The sequence below is a fragment of the Theropithecus gelada genome, chromosome 10 (assembly GCF_003255815.1).
Source record: "Theropithecus gelada isolate Dixy chromosome 10, Tgel_1.0, whole genome shotgun sequence".
Classification (NCBI taxonomy): Eukaryota; Metazoa; Chordata; class Mammalia; order Primates; family Cercopithecidae; genus Theropithecus; species Theropithecus gelada.
The window spans coordinates 96,233,658-96,253,723 of NC_037678.1; the positions used below are offsets into that span (position 1 = coordinate 96,233,658).

At 53.5% G+C, this 20,066-nt stretch overlaps 1 protein-coding gene across 2 annotated transcripts in view; it reads right to left on the bottom strand.

Moving 5' to 3' along the window:
* Positions 1 to 12,566, bottom strand: part of ACSS1 (acyl-CoA synthetase short chain family member 1) — a 54,888-nt gene extending 42,322 nt beyond the window's left edge. For both annotated transcript variants that reach the window (XM_025400612.1, XM_025400610.1), the window contains exons 1-2: positions 11,838 to 12,566; positions 1,867 to 1,963 (exon numbers count right to left, since the gene is read on the bottom strand). In XM_025400612.1, the coding sequence (XP_025256397.1) occupies positions 1,867 to 1,963; positions 11,838 to 12,168 (428 nt within the window). In that variant the 5' untranslated portion in view covers positions 12,169 to 12,566. The remainder of the gene's footprint in view (positions 1 to 1,866; positions 1,964 to 11,837) is intronic.
* Between the last annotated feature and the right edge of the window lie 7,500 nt (positions 12,567 to 20,066).

Here is a 20,066-nt window from a genome sequence, read left to right on the forward strand (position 1 = left end):
TACAGGCGTGAGCCACTGTGACCGGCCCCTGTTTATTTTTGGAGACACAGTAATAAGTACTTTGCCAGGGCCATTTCAGTGCCATGGGCCTGAAGCTGTCCTTAGTTTTCATAGGCTGGCTGCAGTCCTGAGAATTCTCATATGGTTTATGTTTAACCACACATCTCCACAGGGCTCCAGCCCCACTCACAGACCGAACCGCTGCTTAGCATGCACTCAGTGCACCCACGGGCAGCGTCCAGCCGAGAGGGCATCGCACACGGCCCGCCGGCCCCAGGGTTCAGGCACACCTGAGAGACTGATGGAGGGAAACTGGCCTTTCGGGGAGTGCCATGGCTGGGCCCGCCCTGCCGGACCTCCAGGTGCAGCTCCTTTAGCCCCCGACCCCCAACAGAAGGATTTCATCTTTTACTGAAGAACAACTCCCAGGGTAGCAGCTTCAATTTCCTTCTCAGAAGGGGGTTTGTTCGCAGGCAAATGGAGCTGGGCCCACCATGGTGAGGGGCGGCTGCAGCAGCTTGGGTCTTCAGAGCCCCTGCACTCCAGTGTGCAGGGGCCACCTGGGGGGCTGCTCAGTTGTCCACTGGGGCCCGAGGCTCCCGGGCAGCAGAATGCTGCTGGCCTGTGGGCCACATGGCATCTGCAACCAGGGACTAGAGATAAGAAATGCATGCTATATAGGCTGTAAGTCTGACTGGTGGGGAGACGGGTCAGCAAAGGAGCCCTGGCCGAGGCTGGTGGAGGCTGTGATGGGCCTGAGGGCTCCTGGGGGCCGAGGGGAGGAACAAGCAGGACAGGGCCCACTGGGAGCTGCAGCAGATCCACTAGCATCACTTGTCTGCATCCAATAGTCGGCGTGAGTGCAGTTTTAGCAGGTTTGGTGAATTTGGTCTGTGATAAAACTGGAGTTCAAGAAACAAACAGGAAACTACAAGTGCCCCTTCGCCCCCAGGTCACCCGAGTGGCAGGGCAGTGACTACTGCTCTCAGGCTGCCCAGTGTGGACCTGCCTGTCAGAATGCTCCTCCTCCACGTTCCCTCGCTCCCGTGTTCCAGCCACGTGCACCTTCCTTCTACTTCTGGGACCCCTGGACCAGGTCTGCCCCTGTCTCCTCAGGACTGCTCCTCTTGGCCCATAGGACCTCAGCTGAAACATTGCCTCCTCCAAGAGGCCTTCCAGACTATTCAGCTCACAGTGGCCACCCAGCCATGCTCTGCCATGTGCTTGGGGATTGTTTGTTACTGCAACATACCCCAGCCCATATCGACACGAAGGCACCCAGTGAAGACCTGGTAAGTAATTGGACAAGAAGACCGTGGAGCTGCCCTCAGGAGAGTAATCACGCTGGATGATTGTGTGTGATGGGGACTTAGGAACTCACAGTTTAGAGGCACAGTGGGCCTGAGGCATCTCTGTAAGGGTAAAGTAAGCCTCAGGCAAAAGGGGTTTGCATGGAGAACAAAGGTGCTGCACCGACACAGCAGCTCCTACAGGAAGCAGCTTGGGGAAGACCAGTGCAAACCCCCCAACGCACACAGCATCTGAAACATGCTGGGCACATAGAATATGCTTAAGGAATCAGAGACTAAAAAGATCAGCTTAAAAACAAAATAACTCTTCTAAAGACGATTTTATTTATCGTCCCACCCTCACAAGGCACTGAGAGTGTGGCCAGGCAGGCTAGACCGGCTTTTACTGTGTTTCATTCTGCTTGCGTTCACGTTTACTTTTCCTGGATAAGAGAGCATTTGCGAAGCCAAAATGCACTCCTTGAGACTCACACAGCCCCTTCCTGACAGCCACTCAGTACACAGGACGGAGCTGGGTGCCTCCCTTGCACCTTGAACATTCGAGGGCACACAGTACCTGTAGGTGATCCTCACTTCCGTTCCAGGCTCATCGCGCTCCCAGATCAACGCAACGCTCTCGGGAGACTTCCGAACATGCTGGTCCAAGCAGTTGACTGTACAAAAAGAGGGTTTGCAGATGTTACACTTGGTGCTTTTGGAGTGAGAATTCAGCCAGGGTGAGGGATTGGAGCAGGGGTCTAGTTTGCTGTGGCTCTCTCTTCTCCCACTGACAGGGGCCCTGTCCTCATCAGTGATGATGTTTCTACCCGCTTGCAAGGAGAACGGTGAACAAACATGATCTCAGAGGTATAAGGTGATGTCCTGCAAATATTCTGAAGTGGTTGCTTCACAATGGACCCAACCCTGGCTGCATATTGGCATCTCCTGGGCCACCCCTAGAGACCCTACCCAATGGGCCCTGGGCCTTCAAAGCCTCAAAGACACCATGGTTGGTTCTGATGTGCAGCCAGGGCTGGGCAGTGCAGCCTGAGCTGTTGGAAAGAACACTCAGCGCAAACAGGTCATTCCTGTTTCAGGGCTTGGCTCCTGCAGTTCCCATCTGCCCAGTGCTTTCTTGCCCCCAAGGTTAAAGGTGCAAGAAGGGATGAGGACCCAACTCCCCCACGTGTTCCACTAGTACCCAGTAAACCAGCCTTGTTCCAAGAAGTGGCTCGTGATGGGGAAATGTCCTCCTGGTTTTGCAGAAGGCTCAGCTCCCTCCCTCTCCATTACCCAAGCTCCCACACATGACCCTCCAGCAGAAACAGTCAGCTCTGTGGCACACCGGCACACTGTGAGACTGAGGATTAGCAGCACGGGCTCCTCCGCCAGCAGGCTGGTCACTACTCATTAGATTCCAAAGCTGAGCCCCTTCTGACAACCCTCAAGCCAGCTCTCTTCACTCACTGGCCCATCGGTGGGTCCCCGGGTATGCAGGGACACGAGCCCCATGATTGGCTTTGGGGGCAGCAGCACCTGCCCACTTGGTCTCTCAGGGTCACCCCTGTATCCTGTTTGTAAATTACACCTCAAAAATGTAGTAAATGAAGACAGATGCCAGGAAAAAATTATTAATACTAGCAACAGACACAAGAAAGTTCTTTGAACTACTATTAACAGAAAAATAAAAGAGAAGAAATGCCCCCAAAATGGAAGAAAATATAAACAAGAAGACAAACTAAGAAGGGGCTCAGTGGCAGACCTGAATTTACACAAGGAACCCGACATCTCTGTGTGTGTTGGGGGAGTGGGCACGCTAACCTCTGTTCACTGTGGTCATGCCAAGTGCAGCATTAACCCCACAATGTTTTGCTGGGTGTTGGGTAGTCTCTTAGGAGCAAAGAGAAGCAGCATACAACCCTGAGATAGTTTAACCCAACCAGTCCTGGGTGCCAATCCTGATCAAGGCACCATGCTGAGCACTGAGGGAAATGCCAGGGCAGATTCGAAACCCCTGTCGTGGGTGCAGGAGACAGATGCAAACATAAGAAACATGCAAAGTGACCAAACACATAAGGTCGGTGGTGGCAGGCTCATAACACTTGTCCAAACAGGGAAATGGAGCTGAATTTACCCTAGGGAGGCAAGCCCTAGGAAGTTAAGAGCAGCCTGGGGCTGAAACAATAATTACTGCAAGAGCCTCCACAGAGCGAGCGCCCACACCACCAGCATCTCCCATTACGGATGGGAAAACAGAGGTCCTGAGAAGTTAACCTGCCCGCCCAAGGTCACACAGAGGCGGAGCTGGATTCAACACAGGCAGATTGGCTCCACAGTCTGTCCCACCATCCTACCCTCCAAAGTCACCTGATAACAGTCCAATTCTTCACCAGGCAGTGGAGAACTGCTCTATGCAACAAGTGGGAGGAAAGCAAGCTTTGCCAGTAGTGGGGGAAGAGGGGAGGAGGGAAGAATCAGGCTTGGTCTTACAGACAGGGGAAAGAATAGTGAGGCCAATTCAGGCAGGCGAGAGGAACATGTAAACCCTGAAGGAGATGGAAAAACAACACAACTGCCAGGGAGAAAATTAAAACACAGGTACAGCCGATATTTGCCAACGTGGTCCCTAGGCTGAGTCCAGTATACAGATGTGCTAAGCACCCTGACCAGGGTGTGTGGGCGTGTGTGTGTGAATCCAGTCCAATATTTACAAATCAAGAGATTTCACATGAAAGCGATGGACTTCTGGCTTCTGAACAATCAGCAGGAGATCATCCCTCCATAGAGGGTCCTATACCCCGCTGCCTGCCTGTCACCTCCAGTGACTCTGGGCAGCTATGACAAGCCTGGGAGTGCCCAGCTGAGGTTAGACATTTTCTGCACCCGCCAGCCCCCCCCAGGAGCTGGTCACAAATGCAAACTGTCAGTCCCACCCAGACCTGCTGAGTCCCAACCAGCCTCATAAGAAGCCCCAGGAGATGTGAACCCACTCTCACATCTGAAAAGCTCTGCCTGACACACTTGCTCCACTCCAAATTTGACCCTGGAGCCCTCCAGAAGAGTGGCCTGCCCAGGCGTAGATGAGAAAATGCCTCTGAATGGCACAGTGACCTACCCAAGGCCCCAGCCAGGACGAAGCAGGAAGGGCTGGAACCACGCTGGACACTTCGCCTTGGCATTCATCTCATTGCTTCACCTGCTCCCACAGCAGCCAGGGCACCAGGACACTTCTCTCAGAGAGAGTGACTGCCCGACTTCAAACAGGCCCTCACAACCTCCCAGCCCAGCATGACATCCTGCACCATTTTATACCAAGCAGGAAGGCAGAGCTGAGGAAGGTGGAGAGGGGCAGGCCAGCCCCAGGATGGACAGCACCCAGGTGCGGCTGGGTGGCCCGTGAGATAAGCCACGTGTCCCTATCTTTCCAGGACTGACAGGTGGCCTGAGTCCAGCAGATCAGAACGGAGCCCCAAACACAGTGTCCCCCAGGTGCCTCACCACATGCAGAAGGTGCTCAAAAAGTGGCCACCAAGGCCCCAGTGACCTGCCTCTCCCTGCTGGCCAAGCCACGTCTGGTGAGCTCCCCTGCCCTGGGGCCTTTGCTGTGGCTTCTCCCTGCCTGGGGCGCTGTGCCCTCCTCACACCCACACTGCAGGTCTCAGCCCGACGCGCTCACTCTCCCAAGCACCTCACTGTCCCGGACCCTGTGCATCCCCAACTCTTCCAGATGCTCGCTGCCTGCTGCGCTCCTGAGGGCGCCGGCCGAGTGTCCTGCTGGGGTCTGGGTTCAGGTAGCCTAGTCCAGAGCACAGAGCCGAGAAACAGACCACTTGCGTCCTCGAGCCAAAGGGTCCTATTGGGGTGTAACTGGCGACAGGTGGTCCCCTCACACCCAAGGGAGGGAGCAGACCTCTTCTTGTCTTTGTGGCTTCATCCCTCAAGTAGAAGACGCTCTCTTTTTTGGCCCAAATCAGCGCTTCTCAACCTTGAGTGGCATCAGAAATCCCCAGAGGGTGTGTTAGCTGGAGCTGGTGTGCCCCGCCCCCGCTCTGGGCATCTGCATTTCTAACAAGATCTTAGTGATGCAACCGCTGCTGGTCCTGGGACCCAACTGACGATGCGTGCACATGGACCTGCATGCATGTCCACTTTCTATGCAGATGCCAGATTTCCAGTGGTTTTCCTTTTCCTCTGGGACAGGGGTGATTACACACACTTGCCAGCCTCGTGAGCCACTGGCTGGCAGCCTGGAGTCATCACTAAAAACTCAGGGTCCAAAGTCCAGCCCCTGTCCAGCCACTCACTAACCACAGACAATGCACGTATCATTTAATCCAAGCCCATTTCCTAATCCTTGGAGTGGGTATAATGATCCTTGGTCTGGGTGGGACTGGAAGGATTAGGTGCCATTGGATTATTGCTGACTGTGGGTCTGATGGAGTCAAGGTGTCCCCAGGAAGACAAACAGAACAACCCTCCCCCCGTCTTTGTTCTAGCTACCACGGCTGATGCTCAGACCACACAAGCACCTGGAGAAAGCTCCATGTGGGGTTTGGGGGGACAGTGGCCCTAACACTCATGTGCACATGGCTCTTCGCACATAGTTATGGTTCCTGCTGATGCTTCAATTTCAGGATGAAAAGGCGGAAGGGAGGGAGAGGAAGGAGGTAAGAAAGTGAGGAAGGATGGAAAGGGGAGGGAAGAGGGGAAGAGAGGAAGGAGGAAAAGAAAATTTAAAAAAAATCTGCCCAAAGAACTGGGCAGTGGGACAAGAAAATTCCATTTCTCAGCATTTCCAAAAAGAGATGGGCAAGGACCTATGGCAAATTAAGGTGTAGCTGAAACTCCACTTCCTATTTCCAGCCTTTCCCAAGTTTCCCAGCACATGATGACCTGTACTTCCCCTGTCAGTGGCCCACACCATTTCACACTGCCCCATGCTGCCCAGTGGTCCCCACTATGGGACACAATGCCACTCCCCAAGGGCAGGGACCGTGTCCCTAAGATTCCTTTATCATGGGGACCAGGGTTGGGAATTACATCACAATCCCCCGCCCAGCCCAGTGTGGGCTTACTCATTCACTGACTTATGGTTCATCTCCTTATTAGAATGTGGGCTTTATGGTATTGAGCATTTTCTGGATTATTCATTGCTGTACATGAACTGGAGCCTTTATTTCCACATCTGTGCAATGGGACCACCAACCGCGTCACGTTGGTGTCATGAGGATGTGACAAGCCATGCAGAGCAGAAGGCCGTCCCACCAGGGCCCTCCATCGCGCTCACAGACGCCCAGGGCCCCGCCCAGGGCCTTACACAGCTGGAGGCAGTCAGCCAATGCCCGTGGCTGGAGCAGGGGTTTGGTATTTTGTTTAAAAAGCATTATAAGAGTATTGGCATTTCCATCATAAACCTGACACACATGTAGGAATCTTCAAGTACTCTTGTTGGTTATTGAAATACATCCCTCACACTCACACACTCTAACTGAAAGTGGAACCCAGCATATGGAAATTCAATTTGAATAGGGAGTTACTATTCACAATGGGCTTTTTTTTTTTATTTTTATTTTTTGGAGACAGGGTCTTACTCCATTGCCCAGGCTGGAGTGCAGTGGCGTGATCTCAGCTCACTGCAACCTCCACCTCCTGGGCTCAAGGGATCCTCTCACCTCAGCCTTCCAAGTAACTGGGACTACAGGTGTACACCACCATGCTTGGCTAATTTTTCTTTTTTAAGAGGTGGGGGTCTCACTGTGTTGCAAGGCTGGTCACAAACTCTTGAACTCAAGCGATCTGTCTACCTCAGCCTCCCAAAGTACTGGGATTCCAGGCATGAGCCCCGGCCCCTGGCCCACAATGGACTTTCTTTTAATAGCAATCTTCCCTGGCACGCTTTGAGATATTACGTCAGTCACAAAAATTGTTTTGGAAAATTTTCCCAGAGCATCTGTTATTTAAAATAAGTTGTGCCCCTGACAGCTGGAGAGGACTTGGATTCCTCGGGAGGACCCTCCTCCTAAGATTAGGGTTCCTTTTTCATGTAGAGTTACCTGAAAAACCTTTAAAAAGTTACTTTAATCACTGGAGTGACTAGGAGGAAAATGAAGCACAGGCACACAGCGTCTTGCCGCCGTCAGTGTCCTGCCTTCTGAACTATTGGAGGCATGCCACAGAGAGGAAACTACAGCCAACAGAGAGGAACTACAGCAAAAGGGCCTCTATTCCTGCAATTAATCTCCAAAAAGCATCCAAGAAATTTCCCAGTGCTCAATGCTTGGTTACAAAGAGGATTTTTACACTCTTGCTTAAGAGTACACACACTGAAAAACATCACTTAAAATAGGGGGTTTAAAAAATAGAGCTTAGCTGTGTGTTTTGAAAGTAACACATGTCATTACCCTCTGGTTCTGCATTTACAACTTCCTGATATCTTGAGTTGATATGCCACAGGGCAAAAACAGCTGCAGAGCCCTACAAAGGACAGAGCCAAATTTCACAGGTGGGAAAGAATCCCTTTTAGAACCTGGCTCTCCAAAGAAACTTCTGCAAGGCAGTTTTACACAACAGAAGCAAGTCACAGAAGGGCACAGACACTCTGTCTACCCTGCCCAGTGGGCCTCAGACACCATAACCTCGTCTGGCTATTGGAGTTGCGGGATGAGCAGGATACTGTGGTGTTTTGAAAGCCACCTCAGCCACCTGCATGCTCTCCGAAGCCTATTCCCCACCTATCCCAGGCTGATCAGATGCAAGCTCATGTGGTCCAGTTCAAATGAAGCGCAGCTCTCTCAGCAGCACTGCTGAAGGCCAAGCACAAGGTCACAGCCTCCCCACATGCTTCATTAATAAATAACAAATGGCCAGTGATTGGGGATGTATAATGTGTTAAGAAAGTGCTGAGTGCCTTACAAGCGTTTTCTTATTTCATTCTAACAGCCCTGGGGTATGTGTGCTGACAGATACTCCGATGGATAACAAAACAGGTGCAAACAGTCAGGTCCCCTTTCCCAGGTCAGAAGATGTCTAATAGTGTCTGTGCTGGTCTCTTAGACCTCTGGTTGCCAGACATTGCCTGGGCCCAGCCACCACGCTGTGACAAGCCCCAGGAGGTGCTTTGGGTCACAGGTCTGGCTGAAGTCAGCCTGCAAGTTGTCCCAAACCAGGCCCCAGACTTGGGACTGAGAAACAGGCAGATGACTCCAACCTCAGACATTGAGGAGCAGAAGCAAGTGTTAAATAAAATGTATAGGAGGCCACTGGTCTGGACTGAGCCGCATCAGTCCCAATAGATCACACAAAAATGGAGTCACTCTTGCTAAAGTGCCGTGTCACCAAATGGAAACTAAGTTGTTTATCCAGCCTTCTAAGAAACAAGGAGAGTGAGAGATAGCTAAATCTCCAAACAAGCTGGCGTAGTAAGGGAGCTCCTTCCACTTTCACCTTTACAGCAAAAGTAGCTTTGAAATAACCAGTCCACTTTTTGTTCTCCGTGTCCGCATTCTTCAGACCCTTCTGTCTATAAAACCATCCTCCTCTGCTCAACTCATCAAACATTCATTCTGTTTTATGGAATTAGGTGTTTCCCAATTCTATAATCACGAAAAAAGTGAATTAAGATCTTTAAACTAAATTTGTCGGAATTTTGCCCTTTGACACAAGTCATCCCCATCTGGCCCTGTCCAAAGTTCTGACCCACAGACTCTGCGAGGAATATAAAATTGTTGTTATCTTGTACCACTAAGCTTAGGGGTGCTTTGATGTGCATCGATAGTAACTAGGACATAATTCAGTTACATACTGCCCTTGTTTTACAGATGAGGAAACATGCAAAGTGCAGTACAGGGAAAGCAAGAAATCAACCCGAGTCCTGATTCTAAAGACACCTGGAGCCACGAAACGGTGTTGCACCATCCACAGCCCATTGTTTGTTTGCTCTTTGTTTAACAGGGCCATGGCCGGGCACTAATCCCAATTCTGTTTCAGAAGTGCCTTCATCTGCCCTGTTTTGAGGCATACAGACCAGTGGTTCTCAAGCCCGAGTGTCCTCTAGAGCACCTGAAGGGCTCGTTATAAACACAGGTGTCAGGTCCCACCCAGGGTTTCTGATTCCAGATATCCAGGATGGGCTCCAGAATTTCTGTTTCTCAAAAGTTCTCAGGTAATGCTGATGCTGCTGGTCTGAGGACCATGCGTTGAGAACCACTGGTATTCTTTTTTTTTTTTTTTTTTTTTTTTGAGACGGAGTCTCGCTCTGTAGCCCGGGCTGGAGTGCAGTGGCCGGATCTCAGCTCACTGCAAGCTCCGCCTCCCGGGTTCCCGCCATTCTCCTGCCTCAGCCTCCCGAGTAGCTGGGACTACAGGCACCCGCCACCTCGCCCGGCTAGTTTTTTGTATTTTTTAGTAGAGACGGGGTTTCACGGTGTTCGCCAGGATGGTCTCGATCTCCTGACCTCGTGATCCGCCCGTCTCGGCCTCCCAAAGTGCTGGGATTACAGGCTTGAGCCACCGCGCCCGGCCACCACTGGTATTCTTGAAGGAGTGAGGTGAAGTTTTCTTCAAGAGTGATATTCCTTTGGAACAAGCCATCTGACTTTATCACACACAGCTGACAGATCAGGCCAAAGTGTTCTCACCTATCCCATGACTTTCTAGGGGCTCCCAGAGGAGTCATGGCCTGGCCTGGCCCTGGCCCTTTTTCATACTGTCCCCACTATGGTTTGCAGACACCGACAAAGGAAAGAGATATTGCTGACCCATGAACAGGTAGGCACGCACATCCCGGGGAGAAAGTTGCTGAAAAGCTGTTTTTCAAGTTAGTTTTCTGAAGCTCAATTTCTGGCTAAGGTAGCCGTAAAGGCCATATTATCAGGAGAAATAAGTGAAGGAAAAGGAGACAGAAGAATGCTTGCTGACCACACCCTGATCCTGACCCAGCGAGGTTCAGAAGGTCCTTGCTGTTGGCCCCAGGAGGTCCGCCCCCCTGTCTTATCTGAGTGGGGCTGCAACTGTGCACAGGCCAACTGTGAATGTTCCCCATGACCTTGGCCTCACAAGTCCAGAGCAGGTCACTTTCCATTTCTGTCCTTGGGCAAGCTGCTCTAGTCCCCTTCAAGGGCACATTGCACCAACTCTGCAAACCAAAGGGTTTGGTTTTTTTCCCAGTAGTTAGAGGGCACTTGCTGCTGACTCAAGGTTAAAGAAAACACTTATCTAGTAAGTGACTCATTTTAATTAAACCAGCAAAGTAATATACAATATCGGGGGGAGGTCCAAAGTTCCTTTCAATTTCTTTGAAAACTAACTACAAGACACTACCTACAACTGTATGGCTATATCTGAAGTTAAACTAAAATCGCTACTGCCTGTGGGTCACCAGTAAGAGCTGGGTCTGCTGCATACCTTGCAGCACTCAGCCTAACCTCTGAGCATGACTGCCCCCATTCTCACAATGTGGACACTGAGGGCTAGCGGGGCAGAACAACAGGGATAACTGAGGGAGGAGCTGGAGGAAATGGGGCCCTGGTGACCCTGCCATAAAGACCCTCAAGTCCTTTCTCAAACACTCCCAAATCCAGCAAGCTGGTTATGGCCACTCTTCTGGCCTGCATCCCTCTGATCAACACCGTGTCTGCCAGGACCTCCCCGCAGGCCCCACACCCAGGCCCACCCTGCATCCAGGGCCCACCCTGCACTTGGCACCCACCCTGCGTGGCCAGCCCTGCCTGCAGTTCAGGGCTTCCCCCTCGCTGCCCAGTCAGCGCCTTAGGTGGGGGCGAGGGTGCGGTGTACGACCCCCAGCCCCAAATCTTAGCAGAGCAGCAGAGGCCTCTGCTCAGCAAGTTTCAGACCACTGACCACCGGGAACCTCAGACCCCGCGGGTCCAAAGCAGGCCTTGGGTCGCTGGGGTGCAGTTCTCTGAGGCCGAGAACCCGGAGGCTGCTGTTACTTCCTTCCCGCCCACAGGCCCCAGGCCCGCAGCGAGGAAATAACTGGTTCCAGCTGCCACGCCGGGTTTCCTCCTCCCCAGGTCGCCCGCCACAGCTCTGTTTGTTTATGTGGGCAGGGCTTGTCCTCAGGCTGATCCCCGGGCACCGCAGCCCCCAGTGACAACCGCCACCGCTTTGTTTTTCCGTCCACCCCGGTATAGCAACGGGAAAGTCCCGACTCCAGGGCGCTCGGGTGTAGCCCGCGGCTCCCCGCCGGCTCTGGCTCCGCGGCGCTATGCACCCGGTAACGCAACTCTGGAGTCAGCAGAGCGAGGAGCCGCGCCGAGCAAGGCCAGCAGCGGGGCGTTCCAAGCGGCCACCGGGTCCCCGCGGGCACCGGCCCGAGCTGGGCACGTGGATCTGGGGCCGGATGGGATGAGGGACGGGGTGACGTGGAGCCACTGCTTAGAGCTGGCGGGGCGGACGGAATACCGGAGGAGGGGCCCCTGCAGGGGTGCGATCCGCGCAGCCCGGGGACGGCTGCCGCAGGCGAGAGGCTCCGAGTTCCCTCTGGACGCAAGAGTTGGGGGCGTCCTGGGTCTCCCGAAGCCCACTCACCAGAGACGTTTAACTGGCCTCCCAGGAACCAGCCGATCTTGCCAGTGCTGAAGTCGCAGTCCCAGACGGTGTGGTAGGGGGTGTCCCACAGTAGAGTGTCCCGCGCCAGAGGCCCCCAGAAGGCGGCCGGCTCCCGGGCTGCCTGTGCACTCAGCGCGGGGTACGAGCCGGGCTGTGAGGCTGCGGCAACTGCGGGGGCGCTGCCCGAGGGTCCCGAGGCCGCCCTGCGCGGGGCGCTCACCCGACACAGCGGCCACGCGGGCTGCCCCGAGAGCCCTCGCAGGCTGCCCAGCAGCCTCCCGACGCCGCGGCCCAGGCTGCGCGCCGCCATCTAGCCGGACTACCTGAGTTCTCTGTGCTCCCAGAGTGGGTGCCTCACGCCCGGGGCGCCCCTTGGAGTCTCCGCGGGCCCCGCCCCTGCTCCGCCCTTCGGCCACCATCCATTCCTCCAGGGCCCCTTCCCGGAGCCCGCCCGGGTCCCACCCCTTCTTCTGCTGCCCGGGAGAGGGGGGGACGCTTAGGAAGAGGGGAGCAGCGTGGGGAAGGGGTGCAGAGGAGCGCGGGGCGGAGCCCAGGCTCCCAGGCCCTGGCCCAGGCGCTGTGCTCCCGCGGGTCTGCAGTCCCCCCCCCCGGACGTTCCTCGCGTCGGCCTGTTTTGGTTTCAGTTTGCGCGCTCTCCTGCAAGCCCCGACAGCTTCTTCGAGCTGCCAGAGGCACGTGCGGCCCAGGGCGAGGGGGCCCTCTGGGATGGGAAGGAGGCGGGAGGGAGCCGGCACCAACGTTAAGAGGGCTGGTGCACCCAAGCGCACTGTTGGGTCCCAAGATGATAGGTCGGTCAGTTCCGCATCTCAGAGGCTGAAGTAAGGTTTTCATGCCTTTGTGCGCCCCTGAGAGTGAACCCCTCCCCTGGCTTCTCAGCGGAATGCGAAGGAGGTTGGCGGGGAGCCCAGAAGCCGGGAGGCTGCGCAGGCCTGAGTCCGTGGTCTGGGGTCCCATGCTCCAGCCCCCCAACTGCCGGCCTCCGTCCTGGCGGGGGTCACGTTCTGCTGGGGGTCGGTGGTGGGTGATATGGGGCGATGAGGACTTTATCCAGTTGCTCCAGCATCTGTGGCCTGAGTTCAAATTCTGTGACCTTGAGCAAGTTCCTTAACTTGTCGGTGCCTCGTTTTCCTTTTGGGGAAAACGGAAGTAATGCCTCCCTGGGGGGCGGGGACGGCGGGGGTGGGGAGCTGCAGTAAGGAATACATCAGACAATGTCTGTCAAGCGTCTACCCTTGCGTGGCCCCATAGTAAGCTCAGTAGTGGGGGTGATGTTTTTGCAGCTGTGGAGCCAGGAAGGACAGAAGGAAACGTATAAAACTGGTCTCCACCGAGTTCTTAAATATTTCGACACCCAAGAAGTAAATTCATAACAAAGGGGTAAACAAAGGGGAAGAGAGGTTTTGGAAAACTGGTTTCTTGAGTTCTTTCTGATGTTAAAGTTTCTTTCCCTTGAGCTGTAGGGCTTGCAGAGGGGAGGGGCCTGCCATTAGAGGAGCCTCTGCGTGGGCCAGCCACCAGCCCCTGCTGGGGAATGCTGCTGTCTGCCAGAGAAGACAGGAGTGTACCTAAGGGCTGGAGAATCAGTGACATCTACTAGCATAACACATGCCCTGCACAGTGCTCGCACTTGACCTGCATTTTCTCCTTTGTTTATTTATTTATGATACTTTTTTAGAGATAGGGTCTGTAGCCCAGGCTGGAGTGCAGTGGTTCCCATCATAGCTCACTACAGCCTGGAACTCCTGAGCTCAAGCGATCCTCCTGACTCAGCCTCCTGAGTATCTGGAACTACAAGCGTGTGCCACGACACCCGGCTAGTCTACTTAATTTAAAACTTATCTAGTGCTGTCCACCCCCCACCGACTGTCAAACTCCAGGTGGAACAAATGAGGAAACTGAACCCAAACAAATAAAAGGGCTTACTAAAGAGCATTCGACTGGCTAAGGGAAGAGCAAGACTAATACCCAGTGCCCCCAGTGGGGAGCTCTTTGGCCTAAGTTCCCATTTGAATAGAATATTAAAGACACCCAGTACAGGGCACTGAGAGGCAGAGGTCAGTGAGTAGTAAAATTGTAAATTGAGAAAGCTCTTAACTGTAGCAGGTGGTCACATAGATGGCTACCAACTATTCCTTCCCATACCTGCATGTGATGGCGCGCTGCTCTGTCCAGAGGAGGACCCTGGCTGGCTGTATTGCTTTGGCCAGTACAACCTGGTGGGAGGGATGCTCTGACAGTTCCACGTGGAGGCCCTGAGAGACCCTGCAGCCCCAGCTTGTCCTCCCATGGAACCCAGCTGCGAGCTGTGAGGAAGCAGGGCTGGCCTTCCAGAGGAAGGGGCCGAGGGAGAGGATGAAGCTGCCGCATGCACAGCCAGGACCAAATCCCAGACAGGAACGAGGCCAATGTGGAGGCTCCCGCCCCAGCCAAAGCAGCCTCATGAGTCACCCCAGATAACGCCCGGGTCGCAAAGGAACCTCCCAGTCCACTTACAGAATTGTAGAAGGAATACATTGTTGTTTTAAGCCACTAAACTTTGGGGTGGTTTGTAACTCAGTAGTAGGTAACTGATACAACAATTGAAGCTGAAAAATGCATGGTTCTTTCACTCACTGACTTCTGCCTCTCAGTGCCCTGTACTGGGTGCCTTTCCTCTCTCTGCCCTCCAAGTGTTGAAGTGCCCAGGCGCTCAGCCCTCAAATCCCCCTTTCTCCCCTGCCCCCTAGGAAACAGCAACCAGCTCTCTAACCTCTGACTTTCATATTGACACCTCCCGCCTGGACCTTTCCTCCACATCTCAGTCCTGTATTCAAATGTCTCATTCACATCTGAAACATACCAAGTCCTGGGATTCTTCCCCCCAACACGGATCTTCTGTGTCAGTGAATGGAAATGGCATTTTCCTGCTCATTGGGCTCATACCCTTTTCATCCTAGATTCCTCCCCCTCACACTCCACGTGCAGCCTGTCAGCAAATCCTGTGGCTCACCTTCAGAACACCTGCAGCACTAACCTCTTCCCCCTTCACCATCCTCTCCTGCCACCATCCCAACCACACCCATCTCTTTTTAGGATTATTCAGTAGGCTTCAAATTGCTTTCACCCTTGCTCCTGACAGCCTAACCAGCAGCAGTGCAATTCCTTTTAAACAAAAGTCAGAGGAACTTGCTCTGGAGCTTAGAGCAATCCAAGGGCTCCCCAGTCTCCTTAAAACAAAGGCCACATCATTCCCTGGCCCACAGGGTATAGCCTTACTACTCAATGTGTGGTCCATGGGCCAGCAGCATCACTTGGACACTGCAGAAATGCAGAATGCCAGGCTCCATCTCAGACCTGCTGCCTCAGAATCTGCATCTTAAGCCCCCAGGGGAGCTGCATGTGCATTCAAGTTAGAGAAGCGCTGCCCTCCCTGAGCCAGCGTCCCCTCTTCCTCTGCTCTCCCTCACTCACTGGGGCTCCAGCACATTGGCCTCCTCCTGTCCTTCCCATCACCAGGCAGGCTTCCACCTCATGACCGCCACACGCTGTCCCTTCTGCCTGGAATGCTCCACCCAGATGTCCACAGAGACTCCCCCTCACCTCCTTCAGGTGTCTTCAAACATCCATTCCATCCAAGAGCCCTTCCTTCCCTGTCACCTACATAAAGTTGTACCTCTGCCCTCATTCCCTAGTCCCAACCCCTGACTTGGTTTTTCTCCATGGCTCTTACTTATTAGCTCTGTGTTTATCTTCCCAGTCCTCCTACCAGGAGGGAGCTCTGTGAGAGAAGGGACACCAGTTACGCTGCTTGTGACTGGGCCCAGCACCGACAGCCACCCCGTGGCGAGTGCACGGCGATGGCTCCTTCTTCCCACTACCTTCATTTCTAAGGTCTTCTACAACTGCAATGAAAAAAAGTACATACAACTAACTCTGTTTTAAAATAAATACTACCTCATTCTTTCTGGTTGGATAAGAAGAAGTGATCATTTCAGAACCAAACATGTCAGAACCAACCAGGTGGTGCAGAACTGCACTTCTTGCTGCCCGAGTTACCTAGAGGTGGCCCTGAGACCTTCCTTCTGAGTGTCACAGCCCAGGCCAAGGTCGTCCCCATTGCTTCCCTCCTGGCAGCCAGTCATCAACTCTCGCAGAACAAGCACAAGGTTGAACTCCACCCCACTGCACCCGCTCCTGGCCCTGCATCCCGGAGGGCCCTCAGAGGTGTTGAGAGGGCAGCAAGGTATAAGGGCAGCGCTGGTCACATATTCTCCCCAAGAAGCCCGTGGCCTCAACTTCAGGAGAGCTCACCTTGGAACACCGGATGCTGTCAGGCAGGGGCTGCAGACACACGAAGGGCTTGGGAGGTAGGGTCTTGGGAATCTGGGCTTCGCTTCTGTCTCGGGACTGATGTTTAGGCCAGAAATGCCAGCACAGCTGTGACTACTGACCCTACGACCCGCAGCAGTGAATGCTCTTGCCCTCACTGTACATGTGTGAAAATGAGCGGGAGGACAGAAGCTCACTCGAGACCACCAGCTAGTAGGTAGCAGAGCCATAGCCTCCAGAGCATCTTAACTTAACAGCTTTAGGGGTAGAGCCCACCAACACCACCTTCGCCATTTGCCTTCATAGCTCCTGCCATGCCTATTACTCCAGAGTCGCAGTGCTCGGGTGCTCAAGAAACAGTCTTGGCTGATAACGGATCCCCACCCACTCCCTGTGCACTCTGTGGTCTCCAAAGAGCTGGTAAAGCCCTCCCTTCCTCTTCTTTCCTCCATCTCTCCCTCTTCCTGTTCTCTTCATTTGTCTCTGTGACCCCACACACACACCTCTTTCCAATGACACTCAGAAGAAACTGTGAACTTCTCCCACGTGCACCACCAAGAGCTGAGGGCTGTCAGCTGGACAAGGATGGTCCAGTTATGGTCCCTGCAAGCAAGCAGGTCACAATTCAAATTGGGGAGGAACAGACACTGTTCAAATAGCTGAAATGCAGAGTAAAACCAAAACACAGAATTTAGAAGAGCGTGACAGAGCTCAGAGCAAGTACAGGACCCAAATGCTGGGAGTCTGGCATTGGCTTTGTCACCAGTACACTGAGTTCTTTCTCAACTCTGCATCGGCTACAAAGAACGATCACCAGATTGGGGAAAGGGCGAGCAGGTTTTATTCCCAGCCAGGCATGGAGAAGGAGAGAGCGCTTGCTCTAAAGACAGCTTCTTCCAGAGCAGTGCAAAGCTGGGGAATGTTACAGGGTTAGATGTGGTGCAGGGGCTATGTAAGCTTGTGTGGGGAGGAACTTCAGACACGCAGGTGCAGATCATGAACATGCTCTTCATACGACACGTGTGCAGAAAGTGGCAGCGATTCTCTTCTGTGAGTGGGGACTTTAGCATTATAATGACATGCCAATGATCTAAAGGTGGCAGGGGCCACTGGTTCTGGTTTGCTCTGGTTTTGTGCAGGCCTTATCTTCCTCTGGTAATTGGTGAAGCGTCCTGAAGTTCCCAGGCCACCCGAAGTTCTTTTAAGCAAGCTTACCTATAGATAAGGGGATTAGAAAAAAATTGCATAAGAAAAAATAAGGAGCTTTCTCCGCTATATCTCCAGGGCTGCCCTGGTAGCAGCTTCACAAGGTGACAGGGCTCCCTTCCCTTTGGGCTCATGTTTCTCAATGTGCCCATGAATTCCGGGTGATGATGAGGTATGTGGAGTCTACGCATACATCTGCTTCAGCAGGGGGCTAGAGGATCCCATATGGCTGCAACACACCACAACCTCATGCACTGTGGCACCATGCACCAAGCCCTGCAGATGTGCAGTGTGCCCCCGACCCTGCGGGGTCAACCCAACAACACACAGTGAAGCACGGAACAAGAGAGGGTGGCCACAAGCACAAAAAGGTCTGGGAAGTGGGAGCGCAATCCAGCAACTGCCCAGCATCCTTCCTGGGGCTGCGGGATGCCCAGCCAGGCAGCTATGCTCTGTGACACTCTGAGGGCGGTGCGGGAGGCAGAACAGTTGGGCTCTGTGGTGGGGCCAGCTCCTGGTCAGCACAAGCAACATGGTAACTCAGTTCCAGCAGCACCAAATCATGGTAACTCTTAATCACTCACCCCAGCCATCCATGAGCATGCAAGGCTGGGGACATCATCCATCCACCCATAGAAAGGACTTCCCCACAAGACCCCTTGCAGCCCTCCGTGGTCAAGGAAGATACCATGAGAATCTTACACCTGGGGGAACCAGTCCCTTAACTGCCAGGCCTGCAGGGCCAAGAGGGGCACAGCAAGACCCCCTACATGCCAATGTCCCCTTCCCCGTTCCCAAGCTGCCTCTCCTGGGGGTCCCCCACTGCCATAGCTGCACTGCCTGCTCTCGCTCAAGACCAGGTGTCACTTTTAGTGCTACTTGAGAGCCGTAAGTCTCTGAGATCACAGGGACATCTCGGGGTCACTCCAAGGGCAAAGCTCTGAGAACTTTGAGCTGTGGCCACCATCCTGCCTCCTGTGTGGATCAAAAATGACTTCCTCCTTCATGGACCCCCTGAGTGTACAGATAGCACTAGACAGGGAGCCCAGAGCGAGGCCTAGATCCCCTCCTGGCTTCTACCCTCTGTTCTGCCTCCAACCTGCCACGTGGCAAGGCCCCTGACATCTCTAGGCCTCAGTTTTCTCATCTGCAAAATGAACCAATGATATCCAAATTCTGAATCCTTGAGCTCTAAAATTCCAAGAGGTGTATGAGTCCCATTAAGGACATGCCAGGCCGGGCGCGGTGGCTCAAGCCTGTAATCCCAGCACTTTGGGAGGCCGAGGCGGGCGGATCACAAGGTCAGGAGATCGAGACCATCCTGGCTAACACGGTGAAACCTCGTCTCCACTAAAAATACAAAAAACTAGCCGGGCGAGGTGGCAGGCGCCTATAGTCCCAGCTACTCGGGAGGCTGAGGCAGGAGAATGGCGTGAACCCAGGAGGCGGAGCTTGCAGTGAGCTGAGATCGCGCCACTGCACTCCAGCCTGGGCGACAGAGCAAGACTCCGTCTCAAAAAAAAAAAAAAAAAAAAAAAAGAAGGACACGCCAGACTTCATAGCCAGAGTTTCTTCTCCTTTCCTAAAATCACAGCCTCTGTCAGTGTGGGGCCCTCCACAGATTTACCTAAGGACCACCAGACTCTGGCTCTGGAGAACTCCTGCCCTCCTTCCTTCCGTTTGATGTCTTCTTTGGCTCACAACTGTCCACCCTCATCAAGGGGGAGCTGTCACTCTGGGCCAGGGACAACTGCTGTTTTTTACACTACTTTAGGGCTGGAGCAGAGACATAGCCACCCAAGCCCATGTCTGAGCGATATAGACAGGAACACCCTTTGTGGTTTTCTTTTCATGTTGGTTCAACTAGAATTAACTTTATCCTGGACTTAAGTGTAAGCAGGCATTGACATTTTGGTAGATTTCCAGTAAGCTAGCTTCTGAGAATGGCAGCCAGCTCAGGCTGGGAAAGTTTAGATTTTGACTTGCATAAAACTAAAAATTGAGAGGTGAAGCTAGGAAATGTATCCTCAGCTAGAACTCGGCGTTTGCTTCAGTTTGAATTTGAGTGACAACTAGAGTGTGGAGCTTAGAGGAGGAGGCTTATAGTCCAGAGGACAAAAGGGATAGTCCCAAGTTCAACACTGTGCTCGGAGAAACAGACTCCCACACCCAGGCAGAGGCACGGCAGCAGCAGGGTTTCCACTGCACCCGAAAGACCGGGGCTCCCTGCCCTCATGGCTTTGTCCTGTGGTTTCATTGTCCAGCAGAAGCCTGAACCCCTCCCCACACACACACGCAGGGCCAGGGGTCCTGCTGTCTGCTGATGGCCCATCCTGTCCTCTGAGTGATCTTGGAGCCAGATGCACTGCTTGAGCAGTCGTGCAGATATTGCCCGGGTGCTTGTTTTGCAGCAATCACTTGGTTTCTTGACCCCTCCATGATAAGAGGCCACAAGGGGGAGAGGGAAACCAGGGAATAGCCTTTGGCTAGATCTGAGCTGTCGGCCCCTTTGCTCTGTCCTGAGAAGGCAAAGGCCACTAAAACTGCCATTGCATCTCTGCCTACGCCCTCAGGAACTTCTTGGACTTCCCAGCCTCTCAGCTCAAACTCAAGGGTGAAGGTTTATGATGCAGTCACAGCTTTGAGCAGAGATCACAGGCAGGGGAGGAATTT